This window comes from Ursus arctos, unplaced genomic scaffold (assembly GCF_023065955.2).
Source record: "Ursus arctos isolate Adak ecotype North America unplaced genomic scaffold, UrsArc2.0 scaffold_16, whole genome shotgun sequence".
In the NCBI taxonomy this organism is placed as follows: Eukaryota; Metazoa; Chordata; class Mammalia; order Carnivora; family Ursidae; genus Ursus; species Ursus arctos.
The window spans coordinates 13,882,189-13,901,560 of NW_026622830.1; the positions used below are offsets into that span (position 1 = coordinate 13,882,189).

At 52.0% G+C, this 19,372-nt stretch overlaps 1 protein-coding gene across 7 annotated transcripts in view; it reads left to right on the forward strand.

Moving 5' to 3' along the window:
* Window positions 1-145: 145 nt before the first annotated feature.
* Window positions 146-19,372, forward strand: part of SLC13A3 (solute carrier family 13 member 3) — a 71,778-nt gene continuing 52,551 nt past the window's right edge. For 6 of the 7 annotated variants that reach the window (XM_048222243.2, XM_048222246.2, XM_048222248.2 and 3 more), the window contains exon 1: window positions 163-316. In XM_048222243.2, the coding sequence (XP_048078200.1) occupies window positions 206-316 (111 nt within the window). In that variant the 5' untranslated portion in view covers window positions 163-205. Of the gene's footprint in view, window positions 317-19,372 lie in introns of all 7 variants that reach the window. The other variant, XM_048222244.2, reaches the window with a different exon arrangement.

Sequence of the window (19,372 nt, forward strand, 5' to 3'; positions counted from 1 at the left end):
CCTACCGTTCCCTGACTTTCCCGGCCCTCTTCTTCCTCCCCAGTCCCGGGGGCGCAGGCACCACCCTTTTCCTCGGGGAGGAGCTGGGAGAGGGCGGGCCGCGAGCGCAGTCCCCTCCCCGGACCCTCCCCCAGGCTTTAAGCCGGCGCGGGGGGCCAGGCGCGGGCAGTCCCGGGCCGGCCCGCTCCGCCGGCTGATCGCGCAGATGGCAGCGCTGGCGACAGTGGCCAAGAAGGTGTGGAGCGCGCGGCGGCTGCTGGTGCTGCTGTTCGCGCCGCTCGCGCTGCTGCCGGTGGTCTTCGCCCTCCCGCCCAAGGTAACGCCTCCTCCTCCCGGGCGCCCCCCGTTCCGCCCACCCGAGGGCCGCGCTGCGGGCAGGACCCTCTCTTCCCCCGCCTCCGAGGCGGGAGACCGCTGAGGTCCCGGACCCCCCTCGACCCTCTCCCCTGTACCCGGCCCCCTCGAACCCTTTCCCAGCTGCGCCTTGGAGCCCGAGTCCCCACCCAGCCTTCTAGATGTTCTCACTTCTCCAGGAGTGATTTTGCCGCTCTTATGAGCTCTAACCACGCGCTGGGCGCTGCGTGCAACATTTCACTTGATAATCACAACGAACACGTAGTGAATGCCAAGCCGTAGGACGGGGTGGGGGCAAGTCACAGAACTTCCCTGAACTTCATTTCACTCAAATGTGAAAATGGAGGAAACCAGACTGGCAACCCATTGGGCTGTGGTAAATATTAAGTGAGGCAATATATGTAAATGGTTTAGAACCGAGCCTGGTACACAGTAAGTGCCTACAACACACTGGCCGGTTTTAGTCCAGGCCCCTTACGTGATGGGAACAGCCAGGGTTGGAGGAACCCTCACCAAGAACCAGGCAATGAAGCTTTGCCGGGCAGGCATCATTTTATTTAATCCTTTCCGTGCCCCTGGGTGGTGGTGGGGGCCGGGGGGTTATTTATCTCATTTTCCAGAGAAGAAAAGTGAGGCTCAGAGAGATGAAGTGACTTGCCCAGAATCACACAGCAAGCCGCTGAGTGGGGATCCAGTCCCTAGCTTGTCAGAATCCAGAACTTAAGCTGTTTCTACACTCTCAAAGAAAGTAAATCCCTCGACCAAAGGCTGCAGACTGAGGTCAGGAATGTCATGATGAAAGTCAACACCAATGGGGGCTGGTGGTGTCACGGGTCCCTATTGGGTCCCTCACGGGTGCCCAGCCCATCTAGAGCATCATGGGAGGGCAGAGGACAAGGCTTCTACCTCCAGGAAGTTGCTTTACCACCTCTCAATGCGATATTCAATGTTCATAAAAAAGAAAAGCAGAGAGCGGGTGTAATTTAGCAGTACATTACCAGCACCCCCCCAGCAGAGAGCAGGGGAGCTGGGAGAGGTATTCAGAGAGGGCTGCCTGGAGGAAGGGTCCCTCCTTGGGCACAGGGAGTAAGAAGGTGATACCAGCTGGCGCCAAAGAGACCCAGAGCTCACGTACAAATAAGTTTTCTGGTGTGAAATGATCCAGGCTCTTAGACTTTTTTGACATTGAAGAGAGAAACAACAAATGCCAGAATAAGGATGAGGTCAGTTTTCAAAACCGTCCCATTCCCGGCCTGGTGCTTTGGACCAACCTCCTTTCTTCTTTGGGTCTCGCTTTCCTTGTCTGTAAAGTGGGGCCGTCATGGTGCTGGTGTCTGCGAATTGCGGTGAAGGGTTGAGCAAGGAAGTTGCCTCGCTTTGTGAAGCATCACCGATGGAAGGATGGATGGGTCTGTGAGCTCCCAGGTGGAGCCCCAGGGAAGAAAAGCCAGAACACACAGCATCTCTGTCCTCAGCAGGGGCTTCTGTAAGCTTCTCTCTGCTCAGCCCTCTTGCAAGATCTGTGAACCCAGGGGCAGATGCAAGTGTTATGGGGCCTGAAGCATATAGTATCTGAGGGGTACTTTTTAAGAAAAAGTACACAGATTTACAAATAGAAAATTCAGTTCAGGGCTTGGGAGGGGCTCTGAAGCTTAAGTTTCATTAGCTTCGCTGTGAAAGTACTTCCATGCGGACCCCAGCGTGCCCCAGTAACGTGCCTCTAGCCATCCGCTGTGGTGGTAAGCCTGATGAGTAAGGGGTTTTATTGAATGCTTAACCCTTACTCTGTGCCAAGCACCATGTGAAAAGCCTCTCCGGCATCATCCTGTGTAATGTGCACAGAACCAGGGAGACGGCGGCTACGAACATGCCTACTGACCAGGTGAGGAAATGGACGTCAGTGAGGTTAGGTGACTTGCCCAGGGTCACATAGCCAGTACAGAGCCAGAATGCAGGGACTGTACTTCGAATCATCATACTCGATACTCTTTCCTCAGTTATAATTGAGTAAGAACCTCCTGTGGTTTCCTACAGATCCCGGTGGGGACCCTTTGTGCAGCCCTGGATGTCACTGTCTCTTTAAGTGGCTGATAAGTGTGGGCCTCCTCCCAGGAGACAGATCTGGCTTCTTGGGTGATCTTAGCCTCCCTCAAAAATCTCTATCAGCATACTCGAAGCCTCACCCCATATAATATATATATTATATACAGAGACATATATTATATATAATTATTTTATTCTTGGATATTAATAATGGACATGTTTCTCAATCTGATTTACAGTGTGAATCACAGCATCTTTTATTGATCTGGGACGTACATTTAAAGCAAAGAGTGGGTGTGCTATGCAAACAAAGCTTCTAGACAATTTCTGTGGTAATCTTAACCAGTATCAACCCTATGATAACCTCCCCAAACAAAGGCCAGTGGGCTAACAAAAACTTTATGTTTGCTGTGCAAACATAGCTTCAAGGCAAGTATCCTTAGTGTCCACTCCCACCCCCAATATCAGATTCTAAGCCCCTCTCATACAGAAATTCTGGAACCACCAACGCAAGGTACATGGTACGTATGGCTTCCCCAAAACTTTGCAGGTATCAGATCAGGAAAAACAATGGAGCTGCCTGGGCATTTGCCATTTGCCCCTCATTGGGTCCTGGCTTTTCAGTTTTATGATGTCTCTAGGCCACTATTGCTCTGATGTTCTAGGGTCTGTGTGGTCGACAAGGTTGGCCCTCGTGCACCTGTCCCCTGATGACTGGTGAGCCGGTTTGCGGGGAGGTCGGGGTTAATCCAAAGAGCAGATAGAAGCAGGGGGGAGCAATTCTTACATTATGTCCTCCTGGCTTGAAACAGAACACTATCAGCAGAGATGAAAAGGAGTGGGATGTGCTTCTGGAATGCAGTGATTGCGATTTCCAGTGCCACTGGAGATTCCAGCTCTTGCTACAGAGTGCTGGAGACATAGGAAATCAGGATGCTGCTGGAGGGATCACCTCAAAGTTTTCCAAGAATGGCCATCCTGGGAGATGGAAGTTGGGGAACTGGCCTTGGGCAGCTGGTACGGATAGAGGAGACTGTTAAAGCAGCTTGCAAGTGAGCACTAGCTCTGTGTGTTTGCAGGAAAGGCTTGCCCCCTCTCCCACCTTGGACCCCCACCCACTGAAAGCAAATGTAACCAGATTGACCATGTGGCCAAGATGAGTTCTTGCAATGGGTACTCATGGGTGACTGAGTTGAAGAAGAGGAATTAGGGGGATGTTTTAGGCAGGACTGCTACAGATTGCACAGGCTGTGCACTGCACAAGGCGCCTTGAGTTGGCAACGGGAGATTGAATCAATCTGCACTCCACCTGCCCAACTGTGTATCCTGGTGCAGTGCTGGACCCACCTGAGGAAGAGTCCCCTTTCCTAATTTGCTGCTAGCTGCAGACTTGTTCTGGGGTGGTAGATCTTTTAAGGGGACCGTAGTACACCTAGAAGGTCAGAGGCCCACTTTTTTGCATTTGCCTAATTCTTGGGTGGGTGGGATTTAGGTGAGTGATAAGGAAAATGGTCATTTCATTCCCAGTTTTGAGTCTTTGGAATCAGAACTGGATTCTCATTTCACATACTCGCTCTGTGACCTTGGGCAAGGCATTTCACTTCTCTGGGCTCGTTTCTTCACCGATAACATAGCCACAAGATCACCTTCCTCCCCGGTTATTGTTGGGGCCCTGTGTAATCATATGTCGTGCCTGTGCCGTAACTTCCTACTTTTAAATTTAGTGCTAAAGATATGCTTCACCTCTCTTGTGCTGTAGCTGAGAGACGGAGACCCAGAGAAGTCAAAGGATGGGTAGAGCATGGGCCATAGCACTGAGAAGGCCTGCATTTGGGTCTTGGCTCTGAAACTCTGAGACAGGTGGCTTTGCATTTCTGAGTCTCTGTTCACTCATTCGTTTTCGGGTTTTTTTCTTTTCTTTTTTTTTTTAAGGTTTTATTTATTTATTTGAGAGAGAGGAGAAAGAGAGAGAGAAGGAGGGAGGGAGAGTTAGAGGGAGAAGCAGACTCCCCACTGAGCAGAGAGCCTGACATCGAACCCCAGGGTTCGAAGGCAGACACTTAACCAACTGAGCCCCCCAGGCACCCCTCCCTCCTGCGTGAAGTGAGGACTCACACCTCCTACAAAGAGCCTTATGAGACTTAATTAAGAGAACGTATGGACATTGTCCTGTGCAGTGCCAAATGTAGTGTGAGTTTATAACAATAACTAATAACTGTTAAATACTGTTTTCCCACTTATCCTATGCTGTCTTACATGCCTTTCAAATTTTAGTTTATTTACTCTTCACATCAGCCTTAAGAAAAGGGAATAATGATTATCCCCATTATTACAGACCAGGAGAGCAAAGCACGGAGAAGTTAGGTCATGTTCCTAAAGACGCACAGCCACTAAACATTTTGTCCGTCACTTCTCTTGGTCCTGGGTTTGGGAAGACAGGGTGACCAGGGTTCTTAGAGACCCTGAATATTCCCTTAACACGGGCTTCCCAGAAAACCCCACAGATCCAGCCCTGTGGATCGAGTACCTTCCTAGTGCTTTAAGCATGTATCATCTCGTTGAACCCAAAGAGCTCGGACAGGGAACCCCCAAAATGGACTAGGGTCTGATTTAGTTTCCATCATCCGAATACCACCCACAACATTTCGCTAGATCCCCTTACCCTGCTCAGTTTTACTTACTTAATTATATTCCTCTCGTGCCCCCCCTTTTTTCTACATCATTACTGCCTGACTAGACTTCCCTCCTTTTCAAAACACTTAAATACAATGACTTCAAAAGACAATTTAATACCAAGACCACGTATGGAAACCAGGATCACGAGTGACTAACAGAAGAAAAATAGAAATAAACAGGTTTCCAGTGTTGGTTGATTCTGGCTACACACTGCCGCCCACTCGAAGCCAAGGCCTGAGACCTGCCCTTTCTGTGTCACACAGGGAGGCAAATGCTCAAGAGAGGTGTAAAGACAACTTAGTACCAAACCGAGACTTTGCTTTGGGAGGAATGAGAAGGAGGAAAGAATCCGCAAAATGTCTTCTCGCAGCTCTCTGCAATGGTCCCCTGTCTGATAAAACGGATTTATTCATAGCCCTTTCCTTGTGGGAATTTGTGAGCAAGGATAGGTTTATTTGCAAAAACAGCATCTCAGATGCACATAAATTTTGTTTCTTTTGCAGTCTATCCTTTACACATTATTTTTTTCCTGTAGGGATCGTTGAAGCTAACTGGGGGGAAAGGGGAGATGCTTGTGGTGTTTGGTGGAATGAGCTATGTGGAAATGGTCAGTCCTAAGCCTCAGCTGACTCATCGGGAGATTGGGTCTAATCCTACTGAAGTGCGTTCATATGCTTGAGGCACTTTGCCAAGTGCTGGCCTGTAGTAAGCACTCAGTAAATGTCAGCTGCTCCTATTACAGCCCCTGTTTCAGAACTTGGGGCTCATTCTAGTTCAACTTCCCCAAAGAGGGAACCAAGGCCCAGAGAAGGGAGTGAATTGACTGAGGCCTCACAGTGAGGGAGTGGCAGGGTGGGAGGTGAGCATCTTCACCCCCTGTCTTTGTCTACTGATCCCCCATTTCAGGTTCCGGCCATCATGTTTTATCTAGCAATATTTAATCTCTGAATCTAATGTCTAGAGATGGGGTGAGGGAAATCAGAGGTCATGCTCCCTTACTTCTGTTCAGATCACAGTTGGCCCTCAACAAAGAGTAAGAACAGCTAATATTTATTGATCACTTACTGGGAGCTCTGGCCCCTTTGCTCCCTCTGCTCCCATACTGACCTTGCCTCTTTCTTAAATATCTCAAAATTACTCTCACCCCAGGGCCTTTGCACTTGCCGTTCCCTCTGTCTGAACTGCTGTTTCCCCAGATATCTGCAAGGCTTGCTTTCTCACGTCATTCACCTCCGCTCAAAGATGACCCTCCTCAAAGGCCTTCCCTGACCACCCGATCTAACAGAGAAATCAAAAAATCCTTTACACTCCATTCTCTTCCCTGCCTTACATTTCGTCATGGTTTTTATCAGTTTCTGGCAGTATATTAAGTATTTAAGGAATGGGCAGGTCAGGGTAAAGCAGGCTTAGGATTGGCTGGTGCAAATAATTTCCATGGGCTCTGGGACATAGGCTGTCCCTAGCTGTCTGGTACCTGGCCCTCAGTGATTGAGGCAGGTGGATGGGTTGTGGCGTGGAGTGAGAGGGCCCAATAAAAGATAGGTGGTTGGGGTGTGGGCTCTGGATTGGTTGGTTTACATTGGAAAAACACCTGAGTTGTTTACTATCTCTAGGAATTAGCCAGCCCTGGTAGGGGCTGACCTTCCAGAGTTATCAAGGTCCCAAGGTGTCAGAGCATCAAATTCAGAAACACACGCTTGATTCAGTCTTCCATACTCTTCTTTTCTCTCATGATGATCCAGCCTCATAGGTCTTCTTTTTGGTCCTTCAAACCTACCAAGCTTCTTCCTGCCTCGGGGCCTTTGCACTTGCTGTGTTCTCTGCCTGGGATGCTCTTGCCATTGATCTTCCACAGCTGGATCCTTCTGGTCTTTCAAGTCTTAGCCCCAGTAGCATCTCTTTGGAGGAGTCCTCCCTGATTACCCCTTCTCAAGAATACTTGTCCTCCTTACCCCACCAAACACTTTCTAAACCAGCCTCCTGTTTTATTTCCTTCATGGAATTCATCCCAATCTGAAATGGTCATTATTTGTTCACTGTCTGCCTTCCCAGCTAGGCAGTGGGCAATGTAAGGGAATGGCTCATTCCCCACAGCACCCCCTTGCCAGGACAGTGACTGACATGTAGTAGGTACTCAGTAAACAAGTGAATGAATGAATTTGGATTTGAACCCAGGTAGCCCTGATTTCAGAAGACATGCGCTTTCAAAAACCCCAGCCTGCTGCCCCTTTGTGGAAGATTTGAGCTGGGGTCAGTACTTCCAGCTTTCCCTTTATCAGTTGGGAAGACTGAGGCCCAGAGAGGGCCTGAAGGGACTTTCCCAGCCTCTCCCAGTCAGACGGTCCCAGAACCCTCATCCGTGCCCCTACATGCTCTCTGGCCAGGTCTGACCCATTGCCTACACAGACCCCTTGGCCTCGGCACCGCTCCTCTGAGGCCCAGCCAACTTTCCACTTTCCTGGAGCTCCTGCCAGGTGTGTAAACAGGCCGATGTGATTCCTGGTGATGCAGCAGGGAGCGAGATCGTTTCCTGACCAGACTCAACAGGACAGTGCCCTCTGGCCCTCTGGACTGATGAGCAGGATTTTCTGACATCCCCGCCCCCCCCCCCCCCCAGACCTTGAAGACACAAAGTCAGCACCTTAGCAAAGCCAGACCTGGCTGGGGCCTAGAATAAGTCACATATGTGCTCCTGAGCCACTCTCTCCAGCCGAGATACATCGGGGAAGAGACACACAAGGCCGCAGTTCAAAGCACCCCCTGGCAAGTCACTTCCCTCCCCTGAGCCTTGATTTTCTCATCTGCAAGGTGGGCATCCTGAAACCTACCTGCTGGGAAGACCGGAAAGGGTCTGACACATAGGAGGCCTCAATAGGGGAGCCTGGCTGTTGCTATTTTCTGCATAATGGGGGTACCAGGCTCTTAGCTCTGCTACTTGCCCCTGAAATTTACAGGGCGAGGGGCAACCAATGGGGATATGAGCCTGTGTTGTTGGGTGGAGGGAAGCACGGACACACAGGACAGAACAGGGATCCCCAGCTGATAAAGAGGTAGGAACAGGACTGAGGGGGCCATAGGCTCCTGCCGGCCAGCCTGGCGGCTCTCTTGCCCCCTCTTTCTCTTTTGCTCCACTCTCCTGCATGGGTCCTTACCAGCAGTCGGGGCCAAGACGGGGATTTGATTTCAACCATATTAAGCTCTCTTGCAGGAATGTGCTGGAGTCCCTGGGAGGCTGCAGGAAGTGAATTCAAGATTGTTGATGTCCTGGGCCACATGCCTTATTCATGCCCCCTTCTCTGCTCCCCAAGAGGCTCCTAATTGTCATAGCCGGCACCTCTCCCGTGCTTATTAAGTGCCAGACACAGTTCAAAGCACTCAGGATAGGCTTGCTAGCTCATTGTGCTCGCCACAGCTCTGTGGGGCAGGTGCTGTTATTGTCTGCATTCACAGATAGGAACACTGCGGCACAGAATGGGTTAGTCACTCGCCCAAATGCCCAAGGCTTGGAAACAGCAGAGCTGGGATTCAGACCCTGGCACTCTAGCTCTGGGGTCTGTGCTCTTGGCCACAATGCGGGGCACAGGGTGATGGACCCATTTTATGGATGGAAAGGTCAAGGCTGAGAAGGGAAGCCACTTGCCCAGCACGTCACGGTCATTGAATGAGTAGTGGGGCTGGCATTTGACCCTTGGTCTACCTTGTCAAAGGCCCACGCTCCTTCATGGTTCAGTGGAGGCGGAGAGGGAAGGAAGTGATTGTGCAGTGTATTGTCAGGCACATCAGCAAAAGCTTCCCAGAAGAGAGATAATGTCATCGTGACCCGAGGAGGAGTTTGGAAGTCTCGGGGAGCTCTCTGAAGACAGGAACTAACATGGGTGGTCAAGCATGATGGATGGGAGCTGGAGTTTGGCTGTTTGGGCTCAAATCCTGGCTTTTTAATATGCTGTGTCATCTTAGGCCAGTTACTTAACCTCTCTGTGCCTCCGTTTTCTCATCTATAAACACACGACAATAAGTGGTGATGTTGGTTAAAGTCTTGACAGATGTTGCCTGCCTTCGTGGACCAATCACCGCCTATGTTCTGGGCTCTGGGAAAGGCTTTAAATCAGTGATTCTCAAGCATGTTGCTCCCCCAGAGACAGCTGGCAAAGTCTGGACGTTATTGGTTGATGGATGTGCGACTGGCATCTGGTGGTAGAGACCAAGGGTGCTGCTAAGTGTCCCTACCATGCCCAGGACGCCCCCACGACAGAGACCTCAGGCCCCAAACGTCGGTGGTGCGGAGCTTGACAAGCCTGCCTACCATGTGTTTGATGTTTTGATCCCCCAACCAGCATGCGAGGCAGGGACGGTCAAATCCCATTTTCTGTCAAGCAAACAGGCTGTGAGGGAAGTGTTTGCCTGTGAGCACACGGCCTGGCTGCAGGGGCCCTCATGGCGGGGAGAGCGTTTGGAAATGGAGGGCCGGCCAGACAAGACAGAATGCCCTGGCCGCCCAGCCCGGCTCTGAGAGCAGCTCCTGGCTGCGCTGGGTGGAGCTGACCCTTTGTCCCCTTGGCCCTGGGGCTGCAGCAGGCGACACCTTTCCCTTGGTTGGGAGAAACAAGAGAAGCCCTTGTTGGCTGCCACCCACAGCCCCATGCATTCACAAGCTGCTTGCACCTTTCTGTTCTGACTCTGGAGGCCTGGGGGACAGGGGAGAGGGAAAGAACTTTCCTCCTGCCCCTCTCTGCGGCCCCTTCTCTGTGAAGGGCTGGAACTTAGCAAAACCTGGTGGTGCCTGAGCAGGGCATTTGCCAGTGGAGCCCAAACCTAGAAGTGCAGGCGGTTTGCTGGGAAGTGCATCTGAGGGGCCTGGCGTCTGGGACGAGAGCATGGGGTGGCCAGGCCCGGGGAGCCTAGCAGAGGCCTGGTGCGGCACCCGGCTCACGGGCCATGTCCCACCTCTTGTTGGGGGGCTGGGGGATTGAGACCTGTTCTGAGAGCACCTTCTCACCCCTGCTAAACTGACATTAACCTGTGAGGCCTGGCTCCGTGCCCTGCTCCCGGCCTTTCTCCTCTGGGGGACCGGGACCTCCTCCAGACCTGGCTTTCAGCGTCTGGAAAAGGGGTCTCCCCGGAATCCCTGGGCTGGTGTGCCCCCGAATCACTTTCTGAAGGGGAGGGGGCAGCATTGTGAGAGTAGGAACGCAGAGACTTCCTGGACTCATCTTGCTCTCCCTCTTCCTGGCTGCATGATCTCGGGCAAGTGACTTAGCCGCTCTGTGCCTCAGTTCCTCCTCTGTAAAACGAGGACAGTGATAGGACCTCCCTCATAAGGGTGGAGTGAAGATTGGCTCATGTACCTCAAATATTTGGGGCTGTGCCTGGAACATCAGAGGTGCTAGGTAAATGGTTGCTATTAATGTTATTTTATTAGTAGTAGTAGTAATATTTGCATTACAGATGAGCCCGTGGATCCAGGGATCTGGAAGCGCTTTATGGAGGATGAGGCTTGCTCCTGAGTCCTGTTGGCCTCCTCTCCTCTCTCACTGTGTGGGCTCTTGGGACTTCTGAGCCTCTGTTTCCTCCCTTATAAAGAGGAATAAACTCTTTTCCTAGGAGCTCCTGAGAAGATTAAATGAGATAGTGCTTATCAGAGAAAGACCTCTTTTTCTTATTCTTGGCCTGTAGCCTGGAACCCCAGTGGCCTGAAAAGGAAGGGATTGTGGGCAGTGGAGGGTCATTGTCAAAAGGGGCTTGGAAACTCCCCAGGTCAGGCCTCAGCAGCAGGGGCCGGCTTCCCCCAACGTGTGCCGCAGGGGCTCCCGGGATGCCCGGAGCAGGGCCAGCCGGACCCGAGTGCGGGTGGGATGATGGGAAATCGTAGAGAATTGAACGTATTAGTGGCAGGGCAGACCCCCCAGTGCCTGAGGGAGGTTAGGCAGAGTAGTGGGCACACAGGATATGGCCTCAGCTGACCCAGGATGGAGGCCGGCACGGCCAAGAACTTGCTCCGTGAGTGGGAGCAAAGCACGTGCCAGACTCAGTGTCCTCATCTGTCTGATGGGCCTGCCTACCTCAGGGGGCCATGGTGAGGCTTAGGGAAGCCTGTTTACTTTGTTATCAGTAAAGTACCCTGCAAATAGCCAAGTACAAGTAGGGATCCTGACCACCTTGTTCATTCACCCATGTATCTTCCAACACCTAGCACACAGTAGGTGCTCAATAAATATGTCCAGAATGAATGGGAATAAAAATGGCTATTTCCCGTGTGCCAGGCACTGTCCACAAGTGATTAATACATTCAGTCAAAAAGTATTAATTGAGCACCTATCCATGCCAGCTACTATTCCAAAGGAATATGGTAGTAAAGCAAATAGTCACAGGTCTTTATACTTACAGAACTGACATTCTAGAGAGGGCGACGTTGAAAAAACAAACCTAAATAAGTAAGGTCTATGGTATGGCAGATGATGATGAGAATAAAAGTAGGGAAGGGGAGTGGGGAGTTGACAACAGAGGTAATGCAATTGTAGAGTCAGGAAGGTTTCATTGAGGAGGGAACATTTGAACAAATACCTGAAGGAGACAATATTTGAGCAAAGCTGAGCACATATAAAGGAAGAGCATGGGAATAGCAGGTGCGAAGGCACTGAGGTCAGAGCACAACACGTGTTCATCAAATGATCTTCCCGGGAGCTTAATATAACTGTTCCCGGGAGACAGACCCCTGCCCCCCCGATCATGGAGAAACTAAGTTCAAGGGCCCAGCTGGGCTTTAGAGTCCCATCCTCCCCCAGTGCTTTCAGGCCTGATTTCACTTTCAGCCAGAGAAAGGGCTCCTGTTAGTGCAGGCCCCCAAAGACATGGGAGGGACTCTAAGGAGCAGGAGGAGGTAGAGAAGTCCTGAGGGGGGCTTTAGGTGTACCCCTGCCCCATGCTGGGAACTGAAGGGCCCTCTGGACAGATGGGGAGATTGAGGCCCAGGGAGGGAAAGAAGCTGCCCAAGGTCACACAGTGGGTGGCTCGCTTTTTTCAGAACAATGTGTTCTATCCTCCTTAGGCTGAGTCAGGCCACTGGGGCCCCATGGGTCCAGCGGGGCTTCCAGCCACCCCACCTGCCTGTCTGGCTCATGAATGATTAGTGAAGCTTGAACAGCCGTGATGTGCGAGCTGCCCCAGGAACACTTTTAATGAATGGCTCCAAGAACTTGAACTTGTTAGAACATCTGCTAATGAGTCCAGGGGTCTTACCAATCCAGTCCAGAGGAAGGGTAAGAGGATGAGATGGCTGGCCTCAGAGGTCTCCAGAGGCGAGTCACCCCCTCTACTTTTTCCTCTACTCCCCCTTGAGTCGTGGGCCCAGATGGACACAGGTGGCTCTTAACTGCTTCCTCGGGTATTTTCAGGCACCGGAGAGGGTAGGGGGGAGCCCTGGTGGGAAATCAGAGACCAGACTTCTGGACTGTCTCCATTGTTTCCCTCTGGGTCACCCTAGACTAGTGCTCAGCTTAACCTTCTATGCCTCCGTCTCCTCCTCTGGAAAATGGGCACACGCAACTCACCTCTGCTTATCCTCAAGACTGACCAGACCCAGAGAGGATATGAGAGAGCTTGCAAAGTACTTTTCTGTTGAGTGTCCTTTCATTTTCTGTAATAGAACCTACCAGAGTGTATGGGGAACAAAATCACAATCCATGTAGGGAGCTCAGCCCAGCGCCCAGCACCCACCCACACGGAGTGAGTGCTCAGTATGGGCCGGCTGTTCCCATCACTGTTACCCTCATCGCTGAGACTAGTCCAGGGCCCTGGGCTCAGACCACCTGGTGGGCATCACACTTCATCCCTGTCTAGAAGTGCACACGTGGACGAAAGAGTCGTGGTACCTCTCTGGTCTGTTCTCTCATTTCTAGACGGGGGCGTGTGCCCAGCAGGTGAGTTCCTGCGTGTCCGAGGCGTGCCTGGTGGCTGGCCAGGGGAAGCCCTCAGGAAATGGTCACTTTATCCTTCCCATCTACTGCTCAAACTGAGGCAGTGTGACCTGGGGCAAGTCACTCGAGCTCTCTGAGCCACGGCAGACGGGGGACAGCCGCTGTAGCAGCCTCCTGGAGCTGTGGGAAGGGTTGAAGCAGGGAATCCATGGGAAGCTACCTGGCCCGTAACTGGGCTCGATGCGTGTAGGCCTGTCGAGTAGCCGTGGTATGGCTCTGAGGCAATGAGGGAGAGTTGCTGGAGAGACTGGGGGCGGGAGGGGAGGGGGGGACCTGCCCCGAGCCTACAGGGCTTTCACAGAAGGGCCGTGGCCATGTTCCCTTTGATCTCCCTCCCAGTTCTCTCAGGATGGCGTAACATGCCTCTTGATGTGCTGAGGAGGACCCCCCCGGCCCCGAAGGGACGCCTGTCAGGCCAGCGCTCACAGCTTGTCCCAGGCCTGTGGGAGTCCCAGCAGCCTCGTGTCCCCGAGCCTCGGCTGGCTTTATGGAACTCCCCCTTTTCAGGTGCAGGCCTCATGCCCAGGTGCTTCTCAGCGCCTTGGGTTCTCCCTTTCCTGGGGCCTGTGGTGTGTGTGCGCCCCACTTCCTTTGCTTTGGGGTCCATGTCTGTGTGCCCCCTGGAATCGCTGCCTTCCTCCTTACACGGCAGGCCTGAAGGACCTCACAGATCCTTGGGCTGAAACGTCTCATTTTTTCAAAGGGCAAGAAAGTAAAAGAAAGACCAAGAGGGCAGGAAAACGTCTCAAAGAAACCGAGCTTGTCAGTAGCGGTAACGTTCTGTGGCTCGCTGACTGCACCGTGCATTGCTCCCGGCACTTCACCTTCATTAACTTACTTCATCCTTGTAACAGTAACTCCAGGGGTTGAAATTCTCATCAACGTCATCAGCCCCATTTTACAGATGAGGAGACCGAGGCATAGAGTTAAGTCACTTCCTCCAGGAAGCAGTGGAGGCAGGATTTGAACCCAGGCACTCCGGCTTGGGATGCCAACAGCGTAACTCAGAGGGTCCTCTGCTTTTTGGGATCAGGCCCAGATTTCAGCCCGCGTGTCCTAGCTCCCTTCTGCAGCTGGTTCTCCTGATCCTAACCGCTCCTGCCTCTGGGGGACTGGCTGTCCTCCACATGTAGTCCCACCCTGGTGACTATGACGTCATCGCTGTCATGTCATCTGGGAGCAAACTGAGGCTCTGAGCGGGGAGGCGGTCTGCTTGAGGTCACTCACACCAGGAGTGAGCGCCTGAGCTACGAAGCTTCCGACCCTCAGTGGCTCCAGGGGTTTTGCACGGCATGGACGCTGAGCTGGGGGTTGTGAGAGAATCCCGAGAGGTTTAAGGCATGGCTGCTGCCTTGCTGGAGTTCGGGGCTTCCCACCATCAGCCCTGCACACCCCGGGGGAATGGGCCTTTCGTGGGCCGCTGCAGAGCACCACTGTGGGCAGCTGGCCCCGGTCCTGCTCCCTACAGGGCTGGCCAACCTGCTTTCTGCCTGGCACGGAGCCATCACCGGTGCCTGCTGAGAGCCTGGCCATGCCTCAGTGTCCTGGCAAAAATGCCTGCTGCGGTTCAGCGGGGAAATGGGGCACAGGAGGGATGGTGGTGGGGGGTATGGTTTCTGCACAGCTCCTGCCCCTGGCCTCAGAGAACGTTTGCTGAGTGACGGGGGCAAGCTTGGGGGCAATGGAAAAAAGTGGCCTTGTGTCTGCCTGGAAATCATTCCCCAGCTCAAAAATTAACCACCTGACATGGCATTTTCTTCTTTCTTCCCTCTCATCTCTGCGTATTTTGTCTGCAGACTTTAATCCCTGTAGTAACGGCCTGGCTCACCCGAGAAGCTGGGATTTCTTTGGTGGGCGGGATTATAAGGCTTCCTGTAAGAAATGCCTAGGTTGGATTGGCATGACTAGGTCAGGGTCAGGGACTGTGGTCACCAAACCCCTGGCCCCCATTCTTGCTCCCACCTGGGGCCAGGACTAGCGGAAGCCTGGAGAGGTACCCAGGGAAGCAGAGTTTAAGCGGGGCTCCCTGTCAGAGTGGGGCACTTGCCTCATCCCTGTCCAGCCCTGCTCCCACCTCCTCCTCCTGGTAAAGCTCAAGGCACAACAGTTTTTCAATGAAAGAAGGTAAGACGAGTCCTTCCCTCTTACTCGCTGTGTGACCTCGGGCAAGCCACTTTCCTTCTCTGGACAACCGTTGTACTAGGGCTTAGTGTAGCCCGGGCTTTCTCAACCATGACACTGTCAATGTTGACACTACTGAGAACAAATAATCCTTTGTTGTGGGGTTGTCCTGTGTATTGTAAGATGTTTAGCAGCGTCCCCGCCTCTACCCACTGGACACCAGGAGTCGCCTCCCATCATGACAACCCCAGATGTCCCCAGACAAATGTCCTCCAGGGGACAAAATCCTCCCCTGTTGAGAACCACTGGATTAAATGATCTCAGGTTCATTCTGGCTCTCATATTTTAAGATTTTTTTTTTTTTTAAGAATTAAGAACAGTGTTTTTGAGGCCTAACTTCAAGAAATTGAACTTGTATAAAACATAACAGCTCGTATTTCGTGGAGTATTCTCACGTAATTATCACTGGGACAGTGGTTATGTCACACGAGATCACTCTGCGAGGTAGGTGCTGTCATTACGTGCCTCCAGCAGATAAGGAAACTGAGGCTGAGGCCAGCTGAATACCCGGATCACACAGCCCAAGTGTGGGAGGATTGCACTTCTAATTCAGGCTTGCCTGATTCCAGCACCCACGCTACTTATGTGCGTGCGAAGACAAACAAAAGGCAAGATAGTCCTTTCTCGTGGCAAAATCCCTAGGTGGAAGGCACCTGTGGTTTAAGTTGGTGGGATCCCGACTTTTCTAGTCCATCCACCTTTCTGAAGCAGTCTGAGAACATCAACAGAGAGCAGCAAAGGGAGAGGAACATGCCATCCGAGGAAAGACGCCAGGCCACAACGCCACCCCTGGGGTGTGAAGAGGGGGCTGACGCTACTGGTGGGGTTTGGACCACAGGGCAGGAGACCAGGAGTGATGCGAGCCCCTGTAGTGCCTGGGCAGGCCACAGGCTCTCCCAGAGGACTTTTCAACTCTCTGAGCCCTTCCGAATGCTGGCCGAGCTGGAGGCATGCACAGCGGGGAAGGCCGAGTCCCCGGGACACAGGCGACCATACGGAGTTCAGGCGAAGTGGGTGAGCAGGCTCGAAGCTCCTTGGCACGAAGCAGGATGTTCGGGGGCAGACGGAAGAGAAAGGATGCGTAGTGACCGCTGTATGGCTGTAATGGTTCTCGGTCTCTCAGTTAGAGACGAGAAGCTCAAAGAGACGCCAAAGCTCCATGACATTCTTGGGTCTTCACACTTAGTCTCCACACTGAGCCCACTGCTGAGAGTGGAGACATATTTCAGGGCAGTACCGGTGACACAGGGTTCTGGGAAGATCAGCGGTGCTGATGCCCAGACCCCTGCTGCCTCAGCTTCCCCTACCGTCCCTCTCCCCACGCTCTCCTTTCACAAAGAACTCACCTGAGAATGGCCCCCCTTCTGTGACGAGGTGCCTGCTTGGGACCTGCGAAAAGGCAGGATGAGAAGTAAGAAGACAGAGAACATCAAATACAAAGTAAACGAAGAATAAATACTGGAAGAGCTGTGTTATCAAGTAGGAGAAACTATTGAACAGACATTTCTCTGTGAGATATGAAGAAAAAATGTCAAGAAATCATGGCCTTCCTAAAATAAATCTCAAGATGTGAAATAAAAGGGTCAGGGAAGAGATAGTGAAAGGCAGAAGGATGTGAAAAAAAACAGTGTTCTGGAAGCAGGTGGAAGAGACAAAGCTGCTCTGTTATAAAAACCGTATGAGAAACGGCAAGAGGGAGAAAGATCAAAAACATCATCGGGGGGCGGGGGGCGCCTGGGTGGCTCAGTCGTTAAGCGTGTGCCTTCGGCTCAGGGCGTGATCCCGGCGTTCTGGGATCGAGCCCCGCATCGAGCTCCTCCGCTGGGAGCCTGCTTCTTCCTCTCCCACTCCCCCTGCTGTGTTCCCTCTCTCTGGCTGTCTCTCTCTGTCAAATAAATAAATAAAATCTTAAAAAAAAAACATAATCAGGAAAAAAATCTGTAAAATATAAAGTAAAAACATAACCAGGGGCGTACTCTACAGGAGAAGGAGATAGAGCAAGATGAGATAGGAAAGAAAGTAAGAAAGGATGAGGGGGAAATGATCGATATGGACTACAGAGGAAATGCGACTTCGGCATAATTGGTGCTGCTCAAGACGAAACAAAACAAGTAGAACAGAAAACAGTACAGCTCTTCTTGCACTTATGGCAGGATTCCAGCCCGACAAATCCATTGTCGGTTGGAAATATCGTAAGCGCCAACGCGTTTACTACACCTAACCGACCGAGCGTCACGGCTCCGCCTGGCCCGCCTTAAACGGTGCTCAGAACACTTACATTATGGTGACTAACATAACATAATAAAAGGGAAAAAAGGGGGGGGAAGAACGCTTACATTAGCCTACAGTTGGGCCATCATCTAATGCACAGTGTCGCGGTGGAAAGCAGAGTGGTTGCATGGGGACACGATGGTTGCAGGTGGCTGGGCAGTAGCCCCTTGGGATCGCGGGGCTGCCCAGCATCCGGAGAGAGCACGAGAGGGCATCACACCGGATATCGCCGGCCCGGGAAAAAGACCAAAATTCAAACTTCGAAGCATGGTTTCTGCCGAATGGGTGTTGCTTTTGTGCATTAAGTTGAACCAACGGAAGTTGGGGACCCTCTGTATTCGAATCTTTAATAGCAGAAAACTTCTCTGAAACTAAAGTAAGACATAGGCAGATTTTCTGTCTCCCAGAAAAAAAAAAAACAACTTATAGAGACTCGTCAACACTGAGATATATGTATCCCATGGTGACGTTAATGGACTGGAGGGTTAAACAAAAAATCTTATGGACGTGGAAGCAAAAACTTCAGGTGAGCCAGAAGGAGGGAGAAAGCAGGCTGGCCTCAAATCTCTGCTCTGTGACCGTTCACTATCTAGTAATCCTCAGAGAAAGAAAGCGCAACCCTGGCGTTCAACAGGTAGCTGGCTTGTGTATTCGGAGGATGTCTTCTTTAAGAAAAAAACCATATTTGTGGCTGAAATTTGCAAAGGAGGGCATCTAACGAAGAGCTAGAAATGTATTCATAACCTCACTCCTGAAACAGCCCATCTGCCAAGTGCGTATTCCAGGTGCCTTGTGCGCGCTCACTCTAAGGGGTCCTCGGTGAGGTGACAGCCCAGGGTCATTCTTCTTCATCTCAGTTTGCAAGCGAAGGGACTCACGCTCGGAGGGTTCAGGGATTGGCCTTGAGACACTGTAGCAGAGCCACCATACCCAGACTTCCTGGCCCTCGAGCCACATGAGCCCCTCCTCTGTGATGACGGAAATGTTCTATCTGCTCTATCCGGAGGGGTAGATGCTGGTCTCAAGCAGCTACTGAGCACTTGAAATGTGGCTCCTGTGACCGAGAAAGTGGAATTCCAAATTTTGTTCCATTTTAAGGAATTCAAACATATGTAGGCACATGTGGCTGGAAGCTCTCTATGCGGACAGCTCAGCTCTGGAGATTTCCTTGGCATTTGTTCCTTTCCATTTCCGCATCCACTCCCCAACCCCCTCCATATCACGTTCCTCCAAAATCTGGCCTCTGTGTCAACCTTGATCATCAGGACCAGCAAGAGCTCCTGGCAGCTGTCTCCTCGGGCAGCAGCCTCCTGCAGGCTCGTGCAGCCCTGGGGATTTCAGCCGAGTGGTACCAGCTTTTAATGGCAGAGGGGAGGGCCGCGTAGCTGAGAGAGATTTCACCAGAAGCCTTGATTCTATCAACCCTGGGCCACCTCAGCAAGATTCTGTCTCCTGAGCGGAGCCTCGATACAGAACAAAGTGGCAAAGAGGCAAATTGCTGACTCTGAGATGATCTAGAAAATGATCAGACACCTGCCCCACCCTCTAAACTCAAAGGAACGGGCCCTGGGATCATGCGACTCTATGCTTCTACCCCAATCTGCCCTTGAGGGATCAAGGGAAGTCTCCATTTGCAGACATGCAGACCGCCACGCACCCAGGTGGCTGGACTGAGTTCACGAAAGGGGCAGGGGGTGGCCCAGAGGCAGACGTGGGACAGATGTGCTGTGGGCTGGGGTAAAATCGTGGCTCTGCCTGGACCCCACTCCCTGGTGCACCATTTAAATGGTCACCAGGCCTGAGTGCCGTGAGCTCTGCTCTTGTGCTCTGCATGGCCCTCAAGAGATCACTGCTCTTCCACAGACTTCAGTTTC